We start from the raw sequence: 27,730 nt of genomic DNA, 5'->3' as shown, positions 1-27,730 counted from the left end.
GGGAAGCCAGGACTTGGGAACACTGGAACGTCTCCCTGGCTCCATGTGCTCAGATGTCAGATGAGTCCAGGAGGTTGGAAGCTTTCCACGGTGGTTGTCTGTGTTCTTGGGCCGCCTTGATGGAAGATTTTAATTCCCTGCAGTGTCGACATCTCCTCTAAACACTAACGAGCATACGCAATAGCTCGCACAGCCCACGGCCTTTGCTGGAAATGCTCATCTGGACATGTGTTAATGGGCCACTAGCGGTTTAGCTGACTGATGGTCACTAAGGCCCTCCACTGCTCGGTGAGGAACAATGATGATAATAATAATAATCAATCAATCCATGGTATTTATTGAGCACTCACTATGTGCAGAGCACTGTTCTAAGTGCTTGGGAGAGAATACTACAACAGAAATTAGTGGACATTTCCCCTGCCTATAATGAGTTTATAGTCTGGAGGGGGAGACAGACATTAATATGAATAAATATTCATAAATAAATATTGAATTCCCATTTTACAGATGAGGGAATGGAGGCACACAAAGTCCAGTGACTTGACCAACGTTACACAGAAGGCAAGTGATGAGAAGCAGCAGTGCCTAGTGAAAAGAGTAGCGACATGGGAGCCACAAGGACCTGAGTTCTAATCCCAGCTCTGCCAATTGTCTGCTGTGTGACCTCGGACAAGTCACTTCACTTCTCTGTGCCTCACTTACCTCATCCGTAAAAGGGGATTGAGACTGTGAGCCCCATGTGGGAGATGAATGGGAGATTAATCAGATCCAACCTGATGAACTCTTGGAACAGTGCTTGGCACATAGTAAGCATTTAACAAATGCCATTTTTATTATTACTATATCTTATCTATAGTAAGAGCTTAGTGAATACTATAAAAAAAAGTGATGGAGCCAGGACTAGAACTCAGGTCCTCTGACTTTGAGACTCATGTTCTTTCTACTAGGACACAGTGTTCTAGTCAAAATGTGTAAAGGAAACACATCTTATAGGAGGGCAGAGAATTCTAACATTTTTTTTTTCTTAATTTGGACTGCTAAGTTCCCATTATAGGTGAGTTGTGTCCTGTTAATTGGTCCCAGCTGACCTGCTTTGTTAAGGGAGGGGAAGAAAATCCTTAAAAGCCACTGCTCAGAGAAGTGGTGTGGCTCGGTGAAAAAAGCATGGGCTTGGGAGCCAGAGGTCATGGGTTCTAATCCCACCTCCGCCACTTGTCGGCTGTGTGACTTTGGGCAAGTCGCTTAACTTCTTTGGGTCTCAGTTACCTCATCTGTAAAATGGGGATTAAGACTACGAGCCCCTCGTGGGACATCCTGATCACCTTGTACCCCCCCCCCCCAGTGCTTAGAACAGTGCTTTGCACATAGTAAGCGCTAACAAATGCCAAGATTATTATTATTATTATTTAAAGCAGGCTGAAATTTTCGCTAGTTTACTTTTAGTTGTGCATACAATAATCAAATCAATTTGCAAGTTCCTGATTTATCTTTCCAAGCTTCAGGATTTCTGTTTGGGTATGTGGTTTGAATTTCGTTGAGACCTGAGGACCTGCTTGTGATTCTAATGACTCTCGGTTTGGTCAGTTTTATTCTAGTCTTGTATTTCACCGCATTTGCTCACGCTGTGATAACATCTTTGTTAGAGAGAAAATACGTTTCAAAGCTGTTTTCCCCGCAATGGCCAGTTCCAAGGTAGAAATGTGTTGGTGCAATGTTTGACGGCTCTGGATAAAACTCAAAAAGGCAGTAAATGTTTGTGTAGTCACTAGGAGCTACAGAACAGGACAGGATGGTTTGCTTTGCTATATCTAGCTAGCATCTGTCCTTGAGTCAGTTTCTAGTTTGAGCTAGGAACCCCCACCCTCTAGGAGAAGCAGTGGTGCCTAGTGGAAAGAGCATGTACTTCCCAAGCGCTTAGTACAGTGCTCTGCACATAGTAAGCGCTCAATAAATACGATTGATGATGATGATGATGATGACAGTCAGAGAACCTGGGTTGTAATCATTCGTTCATTCATTCAATCGTATTTATTGAGCACTTACTGTGTGCAGGGCACTGTACTAAGCACTTGGGAAGTACAAGTTGGCAGCATATAGAGACGGCCCCTACCCAACAGCGGGCTCACAGTCTGGAAGGGGGAGACAGACAACAAAACAAAACATGATAACAAAATAAAATAAATAGAATAAATATGCATAAGTAAAATAAATAAATAAATAGAGTAATAAATATGTACAGACACATATACATATATACAGGTGCTGTGGGGAGGGGAAGGAGGTAAGGCCGGGGGGATGGGGAGGGGGAGAGGAAGGAGGAGGCTCAGTCTGGGAAGGCCTCCTGGAGGAGGTGAGCTCTGCAGTGTGACCTTGGGCCAATCACTTCTCTGTGCCTCAGTTCCTCAGCTACATAGGGAGGATCCGATGCCTATTTTCCTACCTATACTGTGAGCCCCTGTGGGACCTAATTATCTTGTATCTTGTGCAGTGCTTGGCACAGAGTAAGAGTGCAATGATTATCATTACTATTATTCTAGAACTGAGCTTTTGCCATGCAGTACATTGGCAGGGCTTTCTGGGAGCTTGGGAGAAAGAAGGGGGTGGTGGGGTACTTAATCCCTCCCCAGAGGAGTTTGAGAACTCTGCTGATTATCTTGGAGGGATTGTTTTCTCTTGAAGGTGAATGTCCAATACCAAGACTATAAGTGAGAAAATTTTGTCTCATTTGTGCAAGGGGTGGCAATTCCCCTGGGCTTGACTGTCGACTTGAGGAGGAGGGGATGGTCTTTCTTAAGTACCTACTGACTGCAGTGCACTGTGCTAAGCACTTAGGAAAAGCATGCCCTGCCCACAGGGAGCCTCTGCTCTAATGGGAGAAGCAGAACTATTGAATACGTATCGATACACAAGTGTGGAGAAGGGATATGAATGAGCAAGAGAGGGACCTGAAGACATGATAAGAATTGAGGTTCTGATATTTAGGGAAGACTTGTTGGAGGAGACGTGGGGAGAGCTCCAGCCCTTGGGAGGATGTGAGTGAGGGGTCAGAGGTGGACAAGATGAGAGCAGGGTCAAGCCAGGAGATCAGCTTAGGAGGAGCAAGGAAGTGCTGAGCACTGTACTAAGTGCTTGGGAGAGCATAACACAACAATAGAACAGACACATTCCCTGCCAACATGAGCATTAATATAAGTAAATTACAGACAGATATAAAAGTGCTGTGGGGCTAGGAGGGGGGATGATTAAAAGGAGCAAGTACTAAAGTCAGTGATAGGGGCCTTCGCTTAATGGGAAACCATTGGAGGGTTTTGAGGACAGGGGAGACAGTATGTCGATGATTTCAGGAAGACAATCTGGGCAGCCCTGGGGAGAGGCTGGAGGGACCAAGGTTCTTAAGGTTCATTCGATTGTAAAGTGTCTGAGAGCAAAGGTTGTGTCCTTTTCCTCTACTGTATTCTCCCAAGTGCTCAATGTAGTGCTCTGCAAATAGTAGATGCTCAAAATATACTCTTGATTACTTATCTGGAGGAGGGTGGAACCAACTTCATTTTGGAAGTGATGACTCCTGTGATGACTTCCTTTTATTTCTTTGCTCGTGGAAAGGGGGCAGAGGGCTCACTAGGAGGCGGAGATCCTTCTCTGCAGTTGATCTCCCAGGGAATCACTACTGCCCGGAAGTCAGAGGATGTGGGTTTTAATCCTGGCTCCACCACATATCTGCTGTGTGACCTTGGGCAAGTCACTTCACTTCTCTGTGCCTCAGTTACCTTATCTATATATCGGGGATTAAGACTGTAAGTCCCATGTGGGACAGAGACTGTCTGACCTGATTACCTTGTATCTACTACGTTTATTTGTACTTATTGAGTGCCTATAGTGTGTAGAGCACCATACTACACACTTGGGAGAGTGCAACATAACAATAAACAGACACATTCCCTGCCCACAACGAGCTTATAGTCTATAAGGGGGAAGACAGACATATCAATATAATATATATTTTATATATATAAAAAAATTACAGATATGTACATAAGTGCTGTGGGGCTGGGAGGTGGCGGGTGAACAAAGGGAGTAAGTCAGCGCTTAGAAGAGTGTTTGGCACATAGTAAGAGCTTAAGAAATAACACACTTATTATTGTTGTTGTAATTACTGGAGCAGTGGTGCTTTGGTTAGCGGTAACTGCCCCCACCAAACTGAGGAATGGGGGAGAGGGTGGAACAGGAGGAGATGGGAGGAAGGTCAGGGTGGAGCTCAGGGCAAAACTAGGGAGAGCAGAAGGAGGAAGCCCCCACCCCTGCGGCCAATGATTCTGTCCTTCTGTTTCTGCAGGGGCCTTTCTCATCCCCTACATCCTCTTCCTCATCATCGCCGGGATGCCCCTGTTCTACATGGAGTTGGCGCTGGGGCAGTATAACCGAGAAGGGGCTGCCACCGTGTGGAAGATCTGCCCGTTTTTCAAAGGTGAATCAGACCGGGGAGCAGGGCTTCTCCCCAAATCCCCATGAGAAGGAGGCCGATAACTTCCCCCAGGGCTGATCCTCCCGAGAGAAGCCGGATATGGTGGCCCTCGTGCTCAGCCTCTCTGCCAGGTCATTGGAGAAGCCGGAAATAAGCAAGTGGGAAACCGTGACTGGGCTCAGAGAAAGTGGAGACAGCAGTGATGGAAGATGGAGAAGCCACATGGCCTAGTGGGCAGAGCACGGGCCTGGGAATCAGAAGGACCTGAGTTCTAATCCTGCCTCTGCCACTTGGCTGCTGTGTGACCTTAGGCAAGTCACTTCACTTCTCTGGGCCTCAGTTCCCTCATCTGTAAAATGGAGGTTAAGACTGTGATCCCCACGTGGGGCAGGGATCGTATCCAACCTGATTAGCTTGTGCAACCCCAGTGCTTACCACAGTGTCTGGCACAAAGTAAACGCTTAACAAATACCACACACACACAAGAAATGAGGCTGAGAGGAGCAAGGGGGCTTCTTTGGAGATTCTCAGCACATCAGTGGGAAGCTGGAACTAAAATTGAGACAACTGGATTCCTGATCTACTCACTTCCCTCTTCTCCCTTCCCCATCCCCCCCCCCCCCCCCCGCCCAGGAACCTGCACACCTCAGGGGGTTATTGAGAACTAATGCAATAATCTACAAAGTCCTAAGGTTTTCAGGATAAATCCCAGAGCATTCTTTGGTGCATCTGGTGGAAAATTTGGTCTAGGGGGAAGAATGTGGGAGGTCCAGCTCTTTCATGAATCCACTGTATCACCTCAGGAAGGTCACAATTCCCTGTACCTCAGTTTCCCATTCTGAAAATGGGAATGATAGTTCCTGTCTCTCCCTACCTCACGGGAATGTTGAGAACTAAATGAAATAAGAAATGTGAAAGCAGTTTGGAGGAATAAAAAAGAGTAAAGCACATATGTAGTCTTACCAGTAGCTACCAGCAAAGACAAGTTTGGATTTTGAAGCTGGATTTTCCTAAGAATCTTGCAGGGGAGAAGAGCCCACTCCAGCAGTGTGATTTGGGTGAGAGCTGAAAACCAGCAAGTGAGGTTGCCTAGATCGTAAGCTCCTGGTGGGCAGAGAAAATGTCTTCTGTTACCCTATAATTATAATTACAGTATTTAAGTGCTGGATAGTTACAAGTTAATCAAGTCACACTCAATCCCTGTCCCACATGGGGTTTGTGGTCTCAGTAGGAGGGTGAACAGATATTGAATCCCCATTTTACAGATGAGGAAACTAAGACCCAATGAAGCGGCTTGCCCAAGGTCACTCAGCAGGCAAGCGGCCAGGATTAGAACCCAGAGGATTAGGTCCTCTGACTCCCAGGCCACAGGATCTTTCCTCCAGGCCACACTGCTTCTCCCAAGTGCTCAGGACAGTATCTAGTGCTCAGTAAATGCCACTGACTGGTCTCGTTTTCCCTTTGTTTCCAGGTGTGGGGTACGCGGTGATCCTCATTGCTCTGTATGTGGGCTTCTACTACAACGTGATCATAGCCTGGTCCCTCTACTACCTGATCTCCTCTTTCACATTTGACCTTCCCTGGACCAACTGCGGTCACCCCTGGAACAGTCCAAAGTGCACCAACCCAAAACTCCTCAACGGGTCCGTATTCGGCAACGGCACCAAGTACTCCAAGAACAAACTCACTCCGGCTGCTGAGTTCTACGAGTGAGTTTAACTCTTCCTGTTGTTTATCCCTCTTGAGAGGTCTTGCGTTCCCAGCCAGGGAAACTCCCTAAAAGTAATCGCGCTGAGCGTTTTTAATTGCTTGTTATGTGCCAGGCACTGTGCTAAGAGCTGGGACAAATAGAAGATAATCAGCTTGGATACAGTCCCTGCCCCCACGTGGAGCTGACAGCCTGAGGGAGAATGAACACTGGTATTTTACAGCTGTGGAAACTGAGGCACAGAGAAGTTAAGTGACTAGTCCAAGGTCACACAGGAGGCAAGAAGAAAAACCGGGCTTCCTACCTCCTAATCTCATTTTCTGCCCAATAGACCACCCTATCTCTGGTGGAAGTGGTGGAAGTCTGTCTGCTTCTCTTTTGCATTATACACCCCCAAGCACTTAGTACTCAGAAGGTGCTCAATAAATACCACTGATTGGGGGACGGGGAAGGAATTTTGGAAGGAAAAGTTAGGAAATTCAGACACCCCTACACTCACCACGAGGAAAAATATCAAACGAGTATCCCGTTGCCTTGGGCAGAACGCAGCACCTTGGGGTGGGTATAGCAGGGGTTTTAACTCTGATTGGTCTTGCTCATGCTCTTATTAAAATAGAGCCATCAATCGCTGTTCTCCTTCCTAATAAAACCGTGAGCCCCATGTGGTGCCGGGATTGGGTCCGGCCTGATTAACTTGTATCCACTCCAGTGTTTAGAACATTGCTTGAGTCATAGTAAGCATCTGAATATTAATATAATGATAACAATAAGTCTCCCGTGTCCTGATCTGGTGCCCTTTCTGCTAGGCCACGCTTATTACCCTTCAAAGCATCAGCGTCACCTCTAAAACTGTGAGCCCCCGGTGCTATAAATTCCCCAGCGATATCCAAAGCCCAACCTTTCAGCTGCTGGTTCTCATCCCCTCTGCTTTATTGCCGAGGGGCCCCCAGAGCCTCCCACAATGACTTCCATTGTCTTGTCGAGGGAAGAAATAAATGTTCCCTTTGGCTTGATCTGCACCTCCCGCTTCCCAATGAGCTGGTATTGAGAGAACGTGAGTGGCTTAGTGCCGATCATCATGGGCAGAGCACGGGAGGGGAGAGTAAACTAGGACAGAGGAGCAAACAATGCCATGAAGTGGTGGGAGGGAGAGCTTACGTGCTGCAGTGACCCAGACAAAAGCGAACAATCCCCGTTATTAATAGGATCCGAGAGAGGGCCCAGAGTGGGGCCGGCTCCAGGTTCAATGACATCATCACGATGGCCATGTAGGCGGGAATCCATCAGGCCCCTTAGCGTGTGTCCCAAGGACAAAGGAACAGGAGTTCTCAGGTGCACTGGAGTGTCCTCGTCTCTCCCATAGCCAGAGCACACGGGCAAGAGGCTAAGCCGGGTGAGGGTTGCGTTGATAATTGACCTTTCACTTAATGAGAGAGTAAATTTTGTTCGATGCCCGCTTTTAATAATGAAAGGCTGAGAGGAAATATGAGCTTTGAGACCCACTTTCGTGTTTTGAGGGCCCTCTTCAGTCCCAACAATTACACTGATTTGATTTCGGATACGTTTGTGGAATACCGGGGCCCATTCTGATTGTCACACCTTAGGATGCGTGTACTTGGTACTAGAGGAGTGTGGGGCTTGGTGGGGGTGATGGTATGGAGAAGGACAACCAAGATGATCCTGGGGATGAGGCAGTCTCTGGAAGAAGAGGCGCAAGACATTCAGACCCTTCAGTTTGGAAAGATGATGACTGAGGGGACACAAATAAAAGCGGCAAAATCACGAAAGCTATGGATGGTGAGAATGCAGAAGTATTCACCCAATCCCATCCTCCTGATAGAGTTGACCTGTGGTGAGGGTGTGATTGTGACAGCTACGACCATGGATGCAATCATCATCATCATCATCAATCGTATTTATTGAGCACTTACTGTGTGCAGAGCACTGTACTAAGCGCTTGGGAAGTACAAGTTGGCAACATATAGAGACAGTCCCTACCCAACAGTGGGCTCACAGTCTAAAAGATGTTAAATCATAAACATCAATGGTATTTAATGAGGGCTTACTCTGGGCAGAGCACTGTACTAGCAGTGTGAAGTGGGAACTACTAGCAGCAGTGGGAAGCAGCGTGGCTCGTGGAAAGAGCCTGGGCTTTGGAGTCAGAGGTCATGGGTTCAAATCCCAGCTCCGCCTACTGTCAGCTATGTGACTTTGGGCAAATCACTTAACTTTTCTGGGCCTCAGTGACCTCGTCTGTAAAATGTGGATTAAAACTGTGAGCCCCCTGTGGGACAACCTGATCACCTTGTAACCTCCCCAGTGCTTAGAACAGTGCTATGCACATAGTAAGCGCTTAACAAATACCATCATTATTATTATTATTACTTAGTTCTTGGGAAAGTACAATCAAACAGAGTGGTAGTTACTTTCCCTGCCCACAGCAAGTTTGTAGTCTAGAGGGGGAAACAGACATTAATATAAATAATTTATAACATAATTTATAGATATGTATATAAGTACTGTGGGGGTAAGGGTGGGGTGGATAGCCAGTGCCCAAAAGGTCACAGATCCAATTGCATAGATGATGCAGAAGGGAGAGGGAGCAGAGGAAAAGAGGACTTAATAGGGAAGGCCTTTTGGATGAGATGTGACTCGAATAATGCTTTGAAGAGGGGGTGAAAGGTGGTCTAGAGTACATGGGGGTGGAGAGGAGTGGAATTCCAGGTCAGAGGGAGGTTGTGGGAAAGAGGTCAGTGGTGAGATAGACAAGATCGGGACACAGTGAGCAAACTGGCACTAGAGGAGCGAAGTACGTGGGCTGGGCTGTAGTAGATCAGTAAGGAGGGGGAGAGCTGCCTGAGTGCTTTAAAGCCAATGGCAAGGAGTTTCTGTTTGTAGAGGTGGATGGGCGAGAGCTGGAGGTTCTTGAGAATCAAGCAATAGTATTTATTGAGTGCTCACTGTGTGTAAAATTCCATACTGTTTGGGAGAATACAATATAATTGAGTCGGTAGACATGTTCCCTGCCCTCAGTGAGTTTACAGTCTAGAGGGAGAGACACATTTTTGTAAATAAATGACAGATATGTGCATATGTGCTGTGAGGCTAAGGGAAGAGTGAATAAAGGGAGCAAATCCAAGCACAGGAGTGATGCAGAAGGGAGTGGAAGAAGAGAAAATGTGGGCTTAGACAGGGAAGACCTCTTGGAGGAGATGTCCCTTCATTAAGGATTTGAAGGAGAAGAGAGAGATCGCCTTGTCAGGTATGGAGAGGCAGGAGGTAGGAAACCAGTCATTGGCGAGATAGACAAGATCGAGGTACGGTGAACAGATTGATATTAGAGGAGTTTCTGTTTGATCTGGAGGTGGATGGGCAACCACTGGAGGTTCTTGAGTAGTGGGGAAAAATCAACTGAATGTTTTAGTAGAAAAGTGATCCAGGCAGCAGAGCGAAGTAGGGACCGGAGTGGGGAGAGAAAGGAGGCTGATACAGTAATCAAAGCAGGATAGGATAAATGCCTGGAGTGGGGATACTCAGCGCAACTTCCTTGTATATTTTCACACTGTATCCATGAAAATACAGTAGTGCACCCTTTCTGGTCCTTTCTATTTGGGTGACCTTTGCTAAGAAATCAGTGGTTAAGATGGGAAGGGTATGTTCTACTGTCAGCAGGAAATGAAAAGGAGTTGTTTTCTCTCTAGCGATAAGTATTTGCATTGAGCCCTTCACAGTTTCTCAACACCAGCTCATTGGGAAGCTTAAAGGTTCAGAACAAGCCAAAAGGAACATTTCTTCCCCCAATAAAACAATGAAAGTCATTGTGGGAGGGTCTAGACTCAAAGGGGATGAGTACAACAGCTAAAAGATTAGGCTTTGGATATTGGTGTGGGAACTTATAATGCCGGGGTCCACCTCTTTCCTCATGCAAGTGACCACCACCTTACAACCCTTCAAAGCAGCAGCATAGCCTAGTGGAAAGAGCACCAAATTATGAGACAGGAAATTCATTATTATTATTATTATCATCATCATAACTGTTATACTATTCAAGTGCTTACTATCTTTCAAGCAATATTCTAAGCACTGGAGTAGACAAAAGTTAATCAGATCGTACACAATCCCTATCCCACATGGAGCTCACAGATGTAGTAGGAGGGATCCCAGACATTGGAATCCTCATTTTACAAATGTGGAAACTGAGGAAAAGAAAAGTGAAGTGACTTGCCCAAGGCCACACAGCAGGCAACTAACTGACGGAGCTGGGATTAGACTCCAGGTCATCTGATTCCCAGGCCTGTATTCTTTCCACTAGGCAATGCCGCTCCTTAGATTTGGATTCTAATCCTGGCTCCATCCTTTGTTGGGATTAGGACCCAGGTCTCCTGACTTCAAGGCCTGTGCTCTTTCCTCCAGATCATGCTGCCTCAAAGTTCATTTGCCCCCTCCAAAAAAGAAAATTTAGCCTCAAACCCAATGATAATAATAGTAGTATCTGTTAAGTGCTTACTGTTTGCTGATCACTGTTCTAAGCACTGGGGTAGATACAAGGTAATCAGGTTGTCCCACATGAGGCTCACGGTCTTAATCCCCATTTTACAGATGAGGGAACTGAGGGGCAGAGAAATTAAGTGGCATACCCAAGGTCACAAAGCAGACAAGCGGCGGAGCAGGGATTAGAACCCATGTCCTCTGACTCCCAAGCCTGTGTTCTTTCCACTGAGCCATGCTGCTTTGCTATTACACTTGCCTCCTGGAAACTCAGCCACTGACTCCTGGGGTAAGTTGGCAGTGATGTATAGGGAGAGGGGGCTTGGCATAGAAGAAGGGGAAGTGGAGGGAGAAGAGAGACAAGGAGGCGGAAAGGTGGAGGAAGAGGAGAAAAGAGGAAGACAGGTAGGAACAGAGAGAGGTTTTGTGTTTGTTTGTTTGTTCTACCCCCTGCTTCAGCTTCTCACCTATTTCATTTTGGAGTAAATTTTGATTTCCAATGAAGGCAGAGCCAGGATGACAATTTTCCTGGCAGTTCTTTCCTTGTAAATTCAAATGGAAAACAACTGCCAGTTCCACAATCTGTTTATTATTTTATCCTTCCTTTGATGTCTCAATAACAGGCATGTCCGGTTCAGACCAGTGCTCAGTTTTGGGGGAGATGAATGTAACAAGTCGTAAAGAGAAGTTCAGTTGGCAAAGCAGAAGCAATTCTGTTCTAAAGGAGCACATTACTTTAATAATGCCCCCAACTGTCCTGGGAACCATCCTTCAGAGGATCGCAGGGGGACAAAATTCATTTGTTCATTTAAATGTCATAAATTCACTCATTTTTATAGGCCAAAAAAGCATACCTTAGTCCCAACAGGTTCACGATCTCTAACCTCGGGATTCAGCATTCGGCTCCGTTCACTCACCACAGCAAGATTAGGTCTTTATTTCTGTCATTTCTTGTCTCTTGGCCAGGTTTGTGACCATCTTGCATTCATTTAAACTGAGAAATTGCCAGCAATCAACTCCAGGGAGGAGAACCTCTATTCTTTTCCTGGGCCCCCTAGGCCCAGAACAGCTGCTGAAAGAGATTTTGGGTAATTTCAGGAATTGTGTTTGTAAAGGGATACACCAGCTCTTTATTTTCTCCATCTAAGGCAGGAGTCCCGTTCCACATTTACCGCTCCGTTGCTTTTTTCTGACTGATCCCAAGGGCCAAACACCGGGAAGGGAAATTGAGAACGTTTTACAAGTGCATTTATGAAAGTTTGCCTAAGTGTGCTTAATTTTCAGTGAGGTTATTGGAAAATTTCCCCAGGCTAAAATGGATCCATTCCCTGGATTAGCCCCATCTGGATTATTGGCTAGGGGAAAACTAGTCCCCTGAGGCCACATTAGGTCCAGAACTGCAGGCTGGCATTTGGGTTTCTCCCCTTGAGTCCCCCTTCCCCCCTCCCCCTGGCCCATCCTGGCATAGGAATGGTTTTGTTCATTGGGTCACTCTGGAGCCTTAGACTTGATCCACAATCCCACAAATACCTGAACTAGGACAGACAGGGATGGGTTTCAGTTTGTTCATGTGGGAGTCAGTTCTATCCTGAGGACGGTTTGAGTAGTCTCTTGTTTAGGTGTTGTCTTTTTCATTTTTTTTCTTTTTATGGTATTTGTCAAGCACTGACTATGTGCCAGGTACCATATTAAGCACTAGGGTAGATACAAGATAATCAGGTTGGGCATAGTCTATGTCCCACCTGGGACTCACAATCTTAATCTCCACTTTACGGATGTGGCAACTAAGGCACAGAGAAGTGAAGTGGCCTGCCCAAGGTCAAGTTGAAGAGATTAGAACCCAGGTCATCTGAATCCCAGGCCAATACTCTTTCCATTAGGCCACACTGCTTCTCTAGTCTTCTGCAATATTGAGGGATTATCCTCACAGTAGATAGACAAAGGGCCTCCACTGGTCTGGTTTCCACTCTGCTTCATCTTGGTCCAATTAATCAATGGTATTTATTGAAAACTTACTATGTGCAGCCCACTGTACTAAGCACATGGGAAGGTTTAATACAACAGAATTAGCAGATACATTCACTGCCCTTCATGAGTTTATGGTCTAGAGGGGCCCCTTCTGCTGGACGAAGACTAGAAATTCCTTCAGGGCAGGAACTATACCTTTATCATTTGGGTGTTTCCCAAGTGCTTGAAACAGTTGTCTGCAAACAGCTGACATTCAACAAACACCCATAGTAATGATGATTTCAAAAATGCTGATGGGAAAGTTGACTGTGAAATAATTCTAAATTGAGAGGCATTAATTCTTAGAGGTAATAAAATGTTCAATTCAGTGGTATTTATTCACCGTACTACGCTCTTGGGACAGCGCCTCAGACGCAAAGGCCCATGATCAGTGCCCTCAAAGAGTTTACAATCTATGGGGAACTTCAAAGTACAAGTTCCTTGTGGTCAAGGAACATACCTCCCTCTGCCCTGCCCCCTTCCCCTCCCCACAGCACTTGTGTGTGTTTGTACATATTTATTACTCTATTTATTTTATTAATGATGTGTTTATAGCTATAATTCTATTTATTCTGATGGTATTAACACCAGTCTACTAGTTTTGGGATTTTTTTGTCTGTCTCCCCCTAGTAGATTGTGAGCCCATTGTTGGGTAGGGACCGTCTCTTCCCAAGTGCTTAGTCCAGTGCTCTGCACACAGTAAGCACTCAATAAATACGATTGAATGAATGAATGAATCTGCAGACACATATAACTCTTCGGATCCGTGGCAGTGCAGTTCCAATGCTCCTTGGTTGCAATAATTTCATGATCTTGAACCAGAGAGGTAAAGTTTCAGCCTGCAAAATCCTTCCTCCAACTGGTTCCAGGTATGATATCAGGCCCGGCCTCTGGGGAATGTTGCCTGAGTTTCTTTTTCAATCAGTGGCATTTCTTGAGCACTTACTGTGAACAGAGCACTGTTCAAAACGCTCAGGAGAATACGATACAACAGAATTCATAGCCCCATTCCCTGCCCACAGCGAGCTTACGGTCTTAGCAAAGAGACATTCTCCATCCGAACAGAGGCTGGCTTGGGAATGGACTCTTCACACCAAGGGATGAGTGAGATATTTAGCATTTTGATCAAATGCCCTTGTAGCCAGGTGTCTGCCCAAGCACACTGGGTAATTTGGTGATTGTGGTGGTGGTGACCACATTAGGAAAGGTCATGTCTCTGTAGGGCTGAAGGTGTTGCTTTTGGGATGTGTCAGTGGGAGCTGGGTTAAAGACCCTGAATGGAAATTGAAAGGAAGAAACTAGTGGCAGTGGGGATGGGGTGAAGTCCTTGCCCCACTCCCTCTCTCTCTGGAGTGCTTAGAGTCTCCAGAAGGCCAAGTGAGCCCCGAGTCTTGGGTAGGCAGTTCCAGTGGGGCGTAGATAGCCCCGTACCTCCACTTTTGGCTCCTGGGGAGCACCCAAGGTGGAGCAGAGATTGGGGCACGTCTGAGCCAAGACCTCACCCACCTCCTGGACCCTAAACTAACTTATTTCATCTGGGCATCTTTCTCCTTCCCACTCTCCTGCTCTCCCTCCCACTCTCCTTCTCTTTCTCTCCCTCTCTCCCTCCCTCCCTCCTTCTCTACTTTCCTTCTCTCCCTCCCTCCCACTCTCCCTCCCTCTCTCCCTCTTTTTCTCTTCTTCTCTTTCCCTCTCTTTCTCTCCCTCCTTCTCTCCCTGTCTCCCTCTCTTTCTCTCCTCTCTCCCTCTCCCCCCCAACACACTCTCACACTCTTCCCAACAGGCGAGGCATGCTGCACCTCCATGAAAGCAGTGGAATCCATGACATGGGTTTACCCCAGTGGCAGCTTGTCCTGTGTCTTTTGGCAGTTGTGATCGTCCTCTTCTTCAGCCTGTGGAAAGGAGTGAAGACATCAGGAAAGGTAACATTTCCACTCTGCCCATCAGAGGGATCTGCCTTCTTTAGAAAATGACTTGCCATCTGACTCTGAATTTTAAGAATATGACTGAACCTTAAAGAAACCACATACTCCCAGACCCTCACTTTTTCCAGTAGACCAGGCTCTCTCCAATACCATTCACATAGAAGATGACCCCAGACCTTCCTACCCCGTGACCAACAGGTTGCCATTTTTTATCCACATAGCATTAGACTTTTTTTAACGTATTTATTAAGTGCTTTCTAGGGGCCAGGAAATGTACTAAGCACTGGGGTAGATATAAGGTTGGATACAGTCCATGTCTCACATGGGGTTTACAGCTTTAATCCTCATTTTATAAATGAGGTAACTGAGGCCCAAAGAAGTGAAGTGACTTCCCCAAGGTCACCCAGCAAGCAAGCGCTTTCTGCGGGGAGCATTAGAATTAGGAACAGCCCCATGCTCCATGTTCCAACTCCCAGAAGAGCCTGGAAGAAAAGAGCAATGTGACTAAGTGGAAGACCCGTTCCTTTAGCCAAGGATCTGCTCCTCGTAGGTTGTGTGGATCACCGCCACTCTGCCTTATGTTGTGCTGTTTGTGTTGCTGACCCGTGGAATCACTTTACCTGGGGCATATAACGGAATCAACGCTTACCTTCACATTGACTTTGGAAGACTCAAAGAGGCTACAGTAAGTGACTCAGCTTCGCCTCTTTGGACCATAACTCCGGACAAGGGTGTGGACTCTGGGTGGGGCAGGGGAGGGGTGACACTGAATTGGGGGTGGGAAGATGCTGACTCTCTGAAAACAGGGAGGTAATGGGAAGGGATTTAGACAAATTGGAAAATTAGTGCTCCCTAACCCCCAAAACACATATACCGGTTGCATCTAAACAGGGGCAAGAGCAGGGTAGTAATAATAATTAATAATTACGATATTTATTATGGATGTATTATTTAATGTATTTAATGATTTAACTTTAATACTTATTTAGTAATTTGATTTATTTAATAAATTAATATAAATAAGAAATAAATACTTAACAAATACTATATCTTCCCCAATGCTTAGAACAGTGCTTGACATGTAGTAAGAAGGTAACAAATGCCACAGTTTCTTCTTCTTCTTCTTATTATTATTATTATGTCCTGTTGAGGAAGGGGGCAAGGAGCCAGTGGGTGACCTGGTATTGAAGTTGCTTATCAAACCAGAGATTGGGCTTTTTGGTTGGCCAACCCATCTTTGGTGCACCTCTCCCTCTTGCTGGGGGAGGCCAAGATGGTGATGGCTTTGTTTTCACCACATAGGTGTGGATTGATGCGGCCACTCAGATATTTTACTCATTAGGAGCCGGATTTGGGGTCTTAATTGCCTTTGCCAGTTATAACAAATTCGACAATAACTGTTACAGGTAAGATTTGTGTGTGTGGCGGGGGGGCGGGTGTAATGAACTCAGTTTCCTGGGATCTATTGGTTGACCCTGGGAGGACTGAACCAGGAAAGCGGGGTGCTCCCTTACTGCACCCCATCCAAGCTCAGAAATTCTCTCTTGCTGGAGAGAATTTCTGAGAGTGCAGAGGATTAGGAATACATAGAAACTGCGGCAATGTTCTAAGTTTACAGGCCCTGCTCCATGTCCCCAAATGTTCACTCCCCTGGAAACGTGGAGAATTACTCTTGTAGTTAATTTGTCCACGACGGTTGTTGGGAGATCAGCTTCTGATACTGCATCCTGCACACTTCATTGGAATGAGGGATAAAGTCTCCCCACCCATGGCAGGATACCCCCGCTCCAGCTGCTCTGGCCTAGATTGGGTGCCACCATCAGGCCCCTGCGATCAGGATTTGGGTCCTTCCCTAAATAGTTTCAAGGAGAAGCCACAGCTTCAAATCCAAACAATCTTGAATGGGTTTTGGAGGTTTTCACGCTAGAGACCTTGGTACTTAATGAATGCATGCTGCTCTTCTTCTTATCAGTGGGGGCTCATCATAGATTGTTTTCTCACCTCAGGGATGCTCTTCTGACCAGCACTATTAACTGTGTAACAAGCTTCATCTCAGGATTTGCCATTTTCTCCATACTGGGCTACATGGCCCACGAACACAAAGTCAAAATCGAAGATGTAGCAACTGAAGGTAGGAAGCATACTTCATCTAGACTGTAAGCTCATTGTGGGCGGGGAATGTGTCTGTTCTTATATTGTATTCTCTCAAGCGCTTAGTACAGTGCTTTGCACACAGTTTGCACTCAATAAATGCAATTGAATGAATGAATGAAGCCCAGACGCACCAGAACCTATCAGAGGATTGCAGGGAAATGACAGAACAGTGAGTAGTGGTATTTAAGTGCTTACTAAGTGTGAAATCCTATGCTAAATGCTGGGGTGAATAGAGGATAGTCAGATTGGACCCAGCCCCTGTACCAGTTGGGGCTCACAGTCTAGGGAGGGAGGGAGAAAAATCCCCATTTTTACCAGTGAGGAAACTGTGGCACAGAGAAGTTAAGTGAATTGTCCAAGGTCACATAGCAGGAAAATGGTGAAGCTGGGATTAGAACTCAGGTGTCCTGACTTCCCATCCTGTGCTCTTTCCACTAGGCCATGCTGCTTCTACCCCTGTGTAGAGGGAATCCTTGGGTGTCGGATGGAAAAGGGACTGTGGCCTTGGGGAAAGAATTTCTTTCCCCCAGGTTGTTTGAGGGATGCTTTGATTAGGCAGAAAGCAAAGAGGTTTCACTCGTGTTCTTTGGGGCAATTGAGAGAGAGAGACCTGATGGAGGTAGAAGTTAGTGTTCTAGAATGATCTATCCCATTCCCTGAAATGTAGAAGACAACTATTCCACCAATCATCCTGCAGCCACTATCGGAGCCCAAATCTCAGACCAGACAGGCCCATTGGCCTAACCTGATCAAATAGTCAATCCCTTATAGTTACTGGGACAGGGAAGGTGTCCAACCTGATGGAATTGCATTTACCCCAGTGCTTAGAAAAGTGTTTGGCATATAGAAAGTGCTAAACAAGTACTATTATAATGATGATGATGATGATGATTATCAGGTTTCCATTGAGTGTGCTCCTGAGATAAAAATGTTGAGGTCCCAAATTCAATTAGCACTCAGTAAGTGTCCCTTTCTCATGTGCCTATTCCAAAAGCTGCTCTTTCTGGCACTTTTAATTCAGTCCAGATCCAGAGATAAGAATGCCAGGAATCCCTCTGGCTCTGTCTTTCAGGCGCCGGCTTGGTTTTCATCCTGTATCCCGAAGCCATCTCTACCCTCTCCGGATCCACGTTCTGGGCGGTGGTGTTCTTCATCATGCTGCTCACCCTGGGTATCGACAGCGCGGTGTGTGTCCCCTAGGCCTGCCATCCTTGCCCCCACCCCCAAGGAAGCATCAGTCTGAGGGCCTCCCCCGCCCCCATTTCAAAGCCGGGACCCTCAGAATCCCGAGAGGGACTGCTCCTTGGGCGTCACTGGCAGGAGGGGGTTGGGTGGGCCCTGGGTGGAAAATGCTGAGAACGACATTGCACTGGTTGGCAACAGGGCCAGATAACTCTGAAACTCATTCTGGAAATCTCCCAGGAGGAGGAGGAGGCAGATTGGGCTGTGGCGCGAGTGACTTAGAGAGCCAAAACACTTCGAATTTGGTCCGCCGCTGTTACTAACTCCGAGCACCTCTTTGCAGGCTCAGATCTTAGAATGGGCCAGAAGTTGTTCAGGGCCAGCTGTGGTCCTCCTCTGGCCTGGACATCACCCTATTCAGATTTTCCCAATATTCCCAGGACCCAGTCCCCCACCTAGGTACCAGACACACTGGCCTGGGTCAAATCCCAGGTGGTCTACAGGTTCACCTGTCTACTTGTTTTGTTTTGCTGTCTGTCTCCCCACTCTGGACTGTGAGCCTGTTGTTGTGTAGGGACTGTCTCCATCTGTTGCCAAATTGTACTTTCCAAGCGTTTAGTACAGTGCTCTGCACACAGTAAGTGCTCAATAAATACAAATGAATGAATGAATGAATGAATGAATGGTCTCCCCATCAGGTAACCCCATTCCTCACAGGTCCCAGAAGCCCCTCTAGAGCTGTGGATGGGCAGCAGGAACTGAGGGAGAGAAAAGAGGCACAGGGGACACTTCAGACTAGCAAGCTCCAGTGTCCAGAACAGTCCTTCCTCCGGATTTTCCAAGCTTTTGTGGAATGGAGCATAGCTGAATTCCTGGAACAGGCCGGCTAGAGGTGGGGGTGCCACGAAAGGCAGAGTGTGGGTCTCCAACTCTATTGTATCGTATACTCCCAAGAGCTTAGAACAGTGCTCTGCACACAATGACCGCTCAGTAAGTACCCTTGATTGATTGATGGGAATAACCCCCTCCAGATCCCACCACCGCACGCTTTTTCTCTAGATGGGGGGAATGGAAGCAGTCATCACTGGCCTGGCAGATGACTTCCAAATTCTGAAGCGGCACAGGAAGCTTTTCACATTTGCGATTTGCGGTGGCACTTTCCTGCTGGCTCTGTTCTGCATAACCAAAGTAAGTACCAGAATTAGGCCTGAACCCTCTAGACGGTAAGCTCGTTGTGGGCGGGGAATATGTCGGTTTATTGTTCTATTGTACTCTCCCAAGCACTTAGCTCAGTGCTCCGCGTGCAGTAAGTGCTCAATAAATATAAATGAATGAAAGAACTCAGTAGTTTCAGAGTCAGGACTCCCATACCTCCCTGGGATGATGCTCAAAGCAGAGGGGGCTTGCTGAGGAGCACATTAGCGTACCCTACTATTCAGCCTGTCCACCACACACCACCAAAGCCCAGCTTGAGGGTGGCATAGCTGGGGAATGGGATGTAGTAGAACCCACTGTGGGGACAGCTTGGAGAGACGTAGTACCCCGAGATAATAATAATAATAACAATAATAACTGTGGTGGTATTTGTTAAGCACTTACTATGAGCCAAGCACTGTATTAAGTGCTGGAGTGGTTAACAAGTTAATCAGGTTGGATGCAGTCCCAGTCCCTCATGGGTCTCACAGTCTAAGCGAGAAGGAGAACGGGCACTGAATCCCCTTTTTTGCAGATGAGGAAATTAAGATACAGAGAAGCTAAGCGGCTTGCCCAAAGTCATGCAGCAGGCAACAGGCAGAGCCGGGATTAGAATCCAGGTCCTCTGACTCTTAGGCCTGTGCTTTTTCCACTTGACCAAGCTGCTCCTCGATTTGAATCCAAAAACAGAGGGAAACCATATCGTAGCATTTGCTTATCTGGGAAGAATTGATTCTTAATTAAGGAGGTTTGACGGGTCCATATTTCTATTCCTATTTTATTTTGGTAAATGGACACAGGTGTTGGAACCCAAAAGTCAGTTCAAATTTTTCGAAGGCTTTGTCAAAAAAGCGCCATTTCATGTGGACTCACACAAACAGCTTTGGGGTTTCAAAGTAGTGTGGCTTAGTGGAAAGAACACAGGCTTGGGAGTCCGAGGTCATGGGTTCTAATCCCGCTCCACCACTTGTCTGTTGTGTGACCTTGAGCAAGCCACCTCACTTCTCTGTGCCTCAGTGACCTCATCTGTAAAATGGGGATTAAGACTGTGAGCCCCACGTGGGACAACCTGATTACCTTGTACCTACCCCCAGAGCTTTGAACAGTGCTTGGCACATAGTAAGCACTTAATAAATACTATCATTATTAAGGGCTTAGTACAGTACTCTGCACACGGCAAGCGCTCAGCAAATACGATTGAATGAAAGTACAAATTCCTAAGGAGACAAATGGACACTTTTCTTTCCCGGCCTCCAGGGTGGGATATATGTCCTGACGTTACTGGACACATTTGCTGCGGGAACGTCAATCTTATTTGCTGTTTTGATGGAGGCCATTGGTGTTTCGTGGTTCTATGGTAAGTGCTCTTTCTGATGAAAAAATGTCTCTTTTATTGTGTGTTTTTTGTTACGTGCTTACTCTGTGCCAGGCATTGGACTAAATTCTAGGGTTGGTGCAAGCCAATCAGGTTAGACACAGTCCATGTCCCACATGGGGTTCACAGTCTTAATCCTCATTTTACAAGTGAGATAACTGTGGCACAGAGAAGTCAAGGGACTTGCCCAAAGTCACACAGCAGACAAGTGGCAGGGCCAGGATTAGAACCCAGGTCCTTCTGGCTCCCAGGCCTGGGCTCTGTCCACGAAGCCATGCTCATCCCTAACCCATGCCCGTAACACGTTGAAGTATAGCTGAAATCAAAATGTCATTTAGCATGGCCTTATGCAAAAATGAGAATTTCCCCCTGGAGTTCTCCTCTTGAATGGGGAACGCCAGTCTTGACATTAGAGTGCCCCCGAGAAGTCAAGCCCTTTCATGAACTTCCCAAGCGCTTAGTACAGTGCTCTGCACATAGTGAGCGCTCAATAAATGCAACTGATGATGATGATGATGAACAAGCTCTGTGCGGGATGTCAGGCCGACCCTTCCCAGCTTAGACACTTGGTGCTTGGTAATAATAATAATAATTAATAATAATGGCATTTATGAAGCACTTACTATGTGCAAAGCACTGTTCTAAGTGCTGGTACAGTGTTCTGCACACAGTAAATGCTCAATAAATTCGATTGAATGAATGAATGACCATCCAAGAAGACATGCCCTCCAGGTTCTCTCTTGTTGTCGCTGGCTCTCGCTCACGCTCTCTGTCCTCCCCACGGAGCCACCCCTAACCTGGGGCCTCTGGCTTGAGCCATATTCTGTCCGCTGATGTCTTGGTTGGGTCTGACCCTCAGGTGTGGACAGATTCAGCGATGACATCCAGCAGATGATGGGGTTCAAACCCGGACTGTACTGGAGACTCTGCTGGAAATTTGTCAGCCCGGCCTTCCTGCTGGTAAGGTCGCTCGGGAAAAGTGGGCGGCGGAGGTTCGGAGAAGGCTGGCCATCGGGCTAGGAGAGTCATTGGCTTCTGGCGTATTAAGGAAGCGAAAGGGGCCGAGAGAAGGCCTGAGGGGGACGTTTGGGTCTAGTGGAAGACCGTGGGACTGGGAGTCATTCATTCATTCATTCAATCGTATTTATTGAGCGTTTACTGTGTGCAGAGCACTGTACTAAGCGCTTGGGAAGTACAAGTTGGCAACGTATCGGGAGACCTGGGTTCTCATCCCAGTTCTGCTACCGTCCTGCTGGGTGACTTTGGACAAGTCACTGAACTTGTGTCTGTTTACTGTTATATTGTACTCCTCCAAGCGCTTAGTACAGTGCTCTGCACACAGTAAGCGCTCAGTAAATACGATTGAATGAATGAATCCCAAAAGAGCGCTCTGCACACAGTAAATGCTCAATAAACACCAATGATTAATTGATTAATTCTTAGATGGAAAGGAAGCAGGGGGGGACGAGATGGAGTAGTTGTGGACACAAAGTGCAATCAATCCATGGTATTTGCTGAACACCTACTGTGGGCAGAGCACTGTACTAAGTTTCCTGGTTATGCCAGTGCCATCAGAGTCGGGTTTAATATCCTTAATGCGGAAACCATTCTGCCGACGATGCCTTTAATCAAACCTTTTGCTTCAAGCTCCCTGTGGGCAAAGACCCTGTCTACCAGCTCTGTTGCACCGTAATAATAATAATGATGGCATTTATAAAGCACTTACTATGTGCAAAGCACTGTTCTAAGCACTGGGGAGGTTACAAGGTGATCAGGTTGTCCCACAGGGGGCTCACAGTCTTAATCCCCATTTTACAGATGAAGTAACTGAGGAACAGAGAAATTAAGTGACTTGCCCAAAGTCACACAGCTGACAACTGGCAGAGCCGGGATTTGAACCCCTGACCTCTGACTCCAAAGCCTGTGCTCTTTCCACTGAGCCACGCTGCTTCTCATTGTACTCTACTAAGTGCTTAGTACAGTGTTCTGCACACTGTAAGGGCTTGATAAATACAATTGATTGATTGATTGATGGAAGTCAACATATGGGGCCTCCTTTTGGCCGTCTCAGATCTCCACCTCTCGTTTTCTTGCCTGCCTTGCTGTTAAACTGGTGTGTTGTACTCTCCCAAGTGCTTAGTACAGTGCCCTGCACACAGTAAGCACTCAATAAATACGATGGATCGACTGTAACATCCACTGTCGCTCTAGAGACTCCTACTCAGTGGACGTGGGGAGGGTTGGAAGGAGTTGGGAAAGATCATTGGCTGGGAAATGGGTCTCTATATGTTGCCAGCTTGTACTTCCCAAGTGCTTAGTAGTGCTCTACACACAGTAAGCGCTCAATAAATACGATTGATTGATTGATTGATTGACTGACCCCAGGAGTAAGGGGATTTTTATAAAGTAACAGTAACCTTTTAAGGATTTTCTCTGAGGGTCTGCCCCACCCCGGGCTGCCACTCTTTCCCTCAAAATGGCAGAAGTCTCACCCACCCCCACTTCCTCCCTAAAGTCGGCTGCTTCCCCAGGAGGTTCTGGAGCAGTGGGCCATTTTCCACAGCAATTAACCAGTGATATTTATTGGGTGCTTACTGTGTGTGGAATACTGTACTAAGCACTCGGACATGGGACAACCTGATCACCTTGTATCCCCCCAGCGCTTAGAACAGTGCTGTGCACATAGTAAGCACTTAACAAACACCATCATTATTATTACAATATAATAGGTTGGTAGGCACGACCCTTGCCCACAGGGAGCTTACAGTTGATAGGGGGAGATGGACATTAAAATAGGTTACAAAAAGGGGAAATAATAGAGCCTCAGGATAAGGACGTCAGTGGTTTGGGGCTAGGGGTGCACCCCTGGAGATCTAGCCTCAGTTGTGGTCCTGGTAGACCCGAGATCCTGTATATATGTATATATGTTTGTACATATTGATTTCTCTATTTATTTATTTATTTTACTGTACATATCTATTCTATTTATTTTATTTTCTTGGTATGTTTGGTTTTGCTCTCTGTCTCCCCCTTTTAGACTGTGAGCCCACTGCTGGGTAGGGACTGTCTCTATATGTTGCCAACTTGTACTTCCCAAGCGCTTAGTACAGTGCTCTGCACACAGTAAGCGCTCAATAAATACGATTGATGATGATGATGATGATGAGACTCAGGCCCATAGGGGAATTCCTGCCACATATCCACCTCCTGGGCTCATCTCCCAGGTCTCTGTAATGGCCCCAGAATTCCCTCCATCCCCAAGTGCCCCCTGTCCTTCCTTCCGTCTTTCCTTCCTTCCTTCCTCAGTTCGTGGTCATCGTCAGCATCATCAACTTCAAGCCTCTCACGTACGATGAATACGTCTTCCCGCTTTGGGCCAACTACATTGGCTGGGGGATCGCCCTTTCTTCGATGATCCTGGTGCCAGGCTATGCTATCTACAAATTCCTGTCCATGGCGGGCTCCTTGAGAGAGGTGAGTGCCTGGAGCTTTTGGCTACGTGGGTAGAGGAGCAGCGTGACAGTGGAAAGAGTACAGGCTGGAGAGTCAGAGGAACAACATCACGGAGTACAGATTTGTACTCATTCAATCGTATTTATTGAGTGCTTACTGCATGCAGAGCACTGTACTAAACGCTTGGGAAGTACAAGCTGGCGATATCTAGGGACGGTCCCTACCCAACAGCAGGCTCACAGTCTAGATACAAAGCAACACAAAACATGGAGACAGGTGTCACAGTCTAAATTGGAGGGAATAAATTAATCCTGATCAGTTCCAAGTGATGATCTGCACTCCATTTGTACAGATTTATTACTCTATTTATTTTACTTGTACATATTTACCCTTCTATTTATTTTGTTGATGATGTGCATCTAGCTTTATTTCTATTTATTCGGATGACTTGACACCTGTCCACCTGTTTGGTTTTGTTGTCTGTCTCCCCCTTCTAGACTGTGAGCCCGTTGTTGGGTAGGGACCGTTTCTATATGTTGCCAACTTGTACTTCCCAAGCGCTTAGTACAGTGCTCTGCACACAGTAAGTGCTCAATAAATATGACTGAATGAATGAATGAATGAATGGAGACTCTTAGTATTGATAATAATTATAGTAATTATATTTTATTAATAATGACATTGATGTTATATAACAACTGTGGTGTTTAAGCACTTGCTACGGGCCAGACTGTGGGCCAGGCTGGAGTGGATACAAGAAAATCATGTTGGACACAGTCCCTTCCCACAGGGAGCTCACAGTCCTAATCCCCATTTTACAGATGAGGAAATTGAGGGCCAGAGAAGGGAAGTGACTTGCCCAGGGTCACAGCACTTCCCCTCCCACAGCACCTGTATATATATTTGTACAGATTTATTACTCTATTTTACCTGGACATATTTACTATTTATTTTGCTAATGATGTACATATTTATTACTCTGTTTATTTATTTATTTATTTATTTTACTTGTACATTTCTATCCTACTTATTTTATTTTGTTGGTATGTTTGGTTCTGTTCTCTGTCTCCCCCTTTTAGACTGTGAGCCCACTATCGGATAGGGACTGTCTCTATGTGATGCCAATTTGTACTTCCCAAGCGCTTAGTACAGTGCTCTGCACATAGTAAGCGCTCAATAAATACGATTGATTGATTGATTGATTGATTTAATTCTATTTGTTCTGACGATTTTGACACCTGTCTACATGTTTTGTTTTGTTGTTTGTCTCCCCCTTATAGAGTGTCAGCCCATTGTTGGGAAGGGATCCTCTCTTTATGTTACCAACTTCTACTTCCCAAGGGCTTATTACAGTGCTCTGTACATAGTAAGCGCTCAATAAATACAATTGAATGAATGAATCAACAGCAAACCAGTGGTAGAGCCAGGATTAGAACCCAGCTCCATATGTTTCCTAGGCCCCTGCTCTATCCACTAGGCCATGCTGCTCCTTTATAATAACTGTGGTGTGTGCCAGGCACCATACTAAGTGCTGGGGTGGATAGTAAGCGCTTAATAAATGTCATCATTATTATTATCCAACATTAGGCAGTGGTTGTCATTAGCTCAATTCTCCCTGCATGCAAAGGGGCAGCGGTTATCCTGAAAAAGTTAGAAGTGCCCATTCCTTTATATACCTGGTCTATTTCGGATTTTGTGTGGGGCTATTTTAAGCTCACTCATTCTCTTCTCTCTCCAGAGACTCGCTTACTGCCTCACCCCAGAAAATGAGCACCATCTTGTCGCACAGAGGAATGTCAGGCAGTTTAAGGTTTGTATTCATCCCAACCGCCCTCCCAACCTCACAGGTTCCTTTCCAGAGGCTTCCCAAAGTTGCGGGCTGAGGTTCCATGGAAGATTCTGGATCGTCCTGAAAAATCCAGGGTGACGCAGACCTGCTCCGAGGTGGCTAAACAGTAAATGGTACAGTGCTAAAATCTGCAACGTGGGCTTGGGAGAAGAGGAGGAAGGGAATCTCCTCATTTTCTTTCTCTGCCCCCGTTTTTCTGCAGGGTGAGGTCAGGAGTCAGAAGTAGAGCAGCCCTCCCTGTCCACAGCCCAGCCTACCCCCTCCTTTGGCTAACATCGTCTTCCTTCCCCTCCCTCAAAGCATCCTAGGAGCCCATTATACCCACTGGGCTTTGTTAGGGATTCTGGGTCTTTCTGGAAACAGAGATGACTTTGAAGTATCAAGGCAGGATGGCTCGAGAGTAGATGCAAGGAGGCAAATAGTTGAAGAAAATCAGACCTCCAGTGACCAACCATCACCGAGTGTTTCACTGGCCATGTTTAAGTTCGATTCTTGGCAAAATCCATCCTGAAAACCTGCCTTAAGTTAGGGTTTGAGTATGGGGTTTGGGGCCAAGATATGGTTAGAGTTCAGGCTACGGTTAGTTGTAGGGTTTTGTTACAGATAGTTTTTTTGTGTTAGGAAGAGAGGATTAGGACAAGACTAGAGTTAGGATTAGACCTAAGGGTAAAGTAAGGATTAAAGATTAGAGTTCAGTGGTTGATTTGGTTAACACCAGGTTCTGATAATTCAGCATTTATTAAAGATGATATGGCCTCATTTCCTCCACCCAGGGCCTGGAACTGTTTTCATTTACCTGTTTCCTGCTCTCACTTTCCTGACTATTTGCTGCTAGGCAAAAAAAAAAAAAAAAAAAAAAAAAAAAAAACCTGGAGTAAAAGATGTGATTCCTACCTTCAAGGAGCTTATAATCTAATTGGGGAGATGTAAATTGAAAAATATATCTTAGTTAAGAATGATAGGATAGTTACAAATAGTAGACATGAGAGAATGGGTGAGTCTATTACTATTGTTCTTTTCATGAAAAATAAATAGACAATTGCACAAGTGTGGAAGCAGCTGAGGAAATGACCTGACCAGGAATCTTGAGGAATTAGGCAATCAGGATAGGCCTAGTGGTGAATTGGCGGGGGGGGGGGGCGGGGGGGGGAGTTTTCAGAAGACTTGAAAGTAGGGAAAGTTTTGTGGTTTGGCAAAGCTGAAGGGGAAGGGCACCCCGGGCAGCAGAAATATTTCACTGAATATGGGCAAATAGAAGAGAAAGTAACAGAGTAGAAGATTAGTCAATCAATCAGCTGTATTTATTGAGCACTGTACTAAGCACTTGAGAGGGTACAAGAAAATTAGAAGATACTTTCCCTGCCCATAATGAGCTTACAGTCTAAAGGGGGGGGGACGACAGATATTTATATGAATAAATAATTTATAATATATAATTCAATAATATTATAGTTATTATTACCATTATCATAATGGTATTTGCTAAGCACTTACTCTGTGCCAAGCACTGGGATAGATACAAGATAATCAGGTCAAAAACAGTCCCTTTCCCACATAGGGCTCACAGCCTAAGTAGAAGAGACCGCTGATTGTTGAGGTAAAAAGCAGAGCCCTTTTTCCTCCCCACATTCTTCCAGTCTCCTAGTCCCTCTTTTCTTAGCACTGCGTTCTGTCTCTCCTGACAGCATGTTTTAGTCTGTCAAATCTCTAGGGGTGTCAGCGGGGAGGAGACCCCAAGGGGACCAGATAAGTTGGCAGTTTGTACCCCTGTGATACGCACCCATTTCCCCATCTTTGAGCCCAGTGTGTGAATTGAACCAACCTTCTGTCACCGAAGGTCTCTTGAGACTCGGTCATTCTCCCGGTCGGCTCTGAACAGGCACTCGGCTCAAGACCACTTTGGTTGTTTCTCTCAGCAGTTGGATTGCCCTCT

The 27,730-nt window shown here is 46.1% G+C and overlaps 1 protein-coding gene across 1 annotated transcript in view; it reads left to right on the top strand.

Moving 5' to 3' along the window:
* SLC6A2 (solute carrier family 6 member 2) overlaps positions 1–27,730 on the top strand; it is a 39,415-nt gene that overhangs the window by 10,798 nt on the left and 887 nt on the right. The window contains exons 2-13 of the mRNA XM_038754114.1: positions 4,334–4,465; positions 5,934–6,171; positions 14,449–14,587; positions 15,141–15,275; positions 15,893–15,996; positions 16,597–16,721; positions 17,817–17,929; positions 18,986–19,114; positions 20,378–20,477; positions 21,355–21,455; positions 23,802–23,969; positions 25,687–25,758. Coding sequence (XP_038610042.1) covers positions 4,334–4,465; positions 5,934–6,171; positions 14,449–14,587; positions 15,141–15,275; positions 15,893–15,996; positions 16,597–16,721; positions 17,817–17,929; positions 18,986–19,114; positions 20,378–20,477; positions 21,355–21,455; positions 23,802–23,969; positions 25,687–25,758 — 1,556 coding nt within the window. The remainder of the gene's footprint in view (positions 1–4,333; positions 4,466–5,933; positions 6,172–14,448; positions 14,588–15,140; positions 15,276–15,892; positions 15,997–16,596; positions 16,722–17,816; positions 17,930–18,985; positions 19,115–20,377; positions 20,478–21,354; positions 21,456–23,801; positions 23,970–25,686; positions 25,759–27,730) is intronic.

The sequence above is a fragment of the Tachyglossus aculeatus genome, chromosome 11, assembly GCF_015852505.1.
Source record: "Tachyglossus aculeatus isolate mTacAcu1 chromosome 11, mTacAcu1.pri, whole genome shotgun sequence".
In the NCBI taxonomy this organism is placed as follows: Eukaryota; Metazoa; Chordata; class Mammalia; order Monotremata; family Tachyglossidae; genus Tachyglossus; species Tachyglossus aculeatus.
The sequence above is the reverse complement of the archived record's forward strand: the minus strand, read 5'-3'. Positions and strand labels throughout refer to the sequence as shown.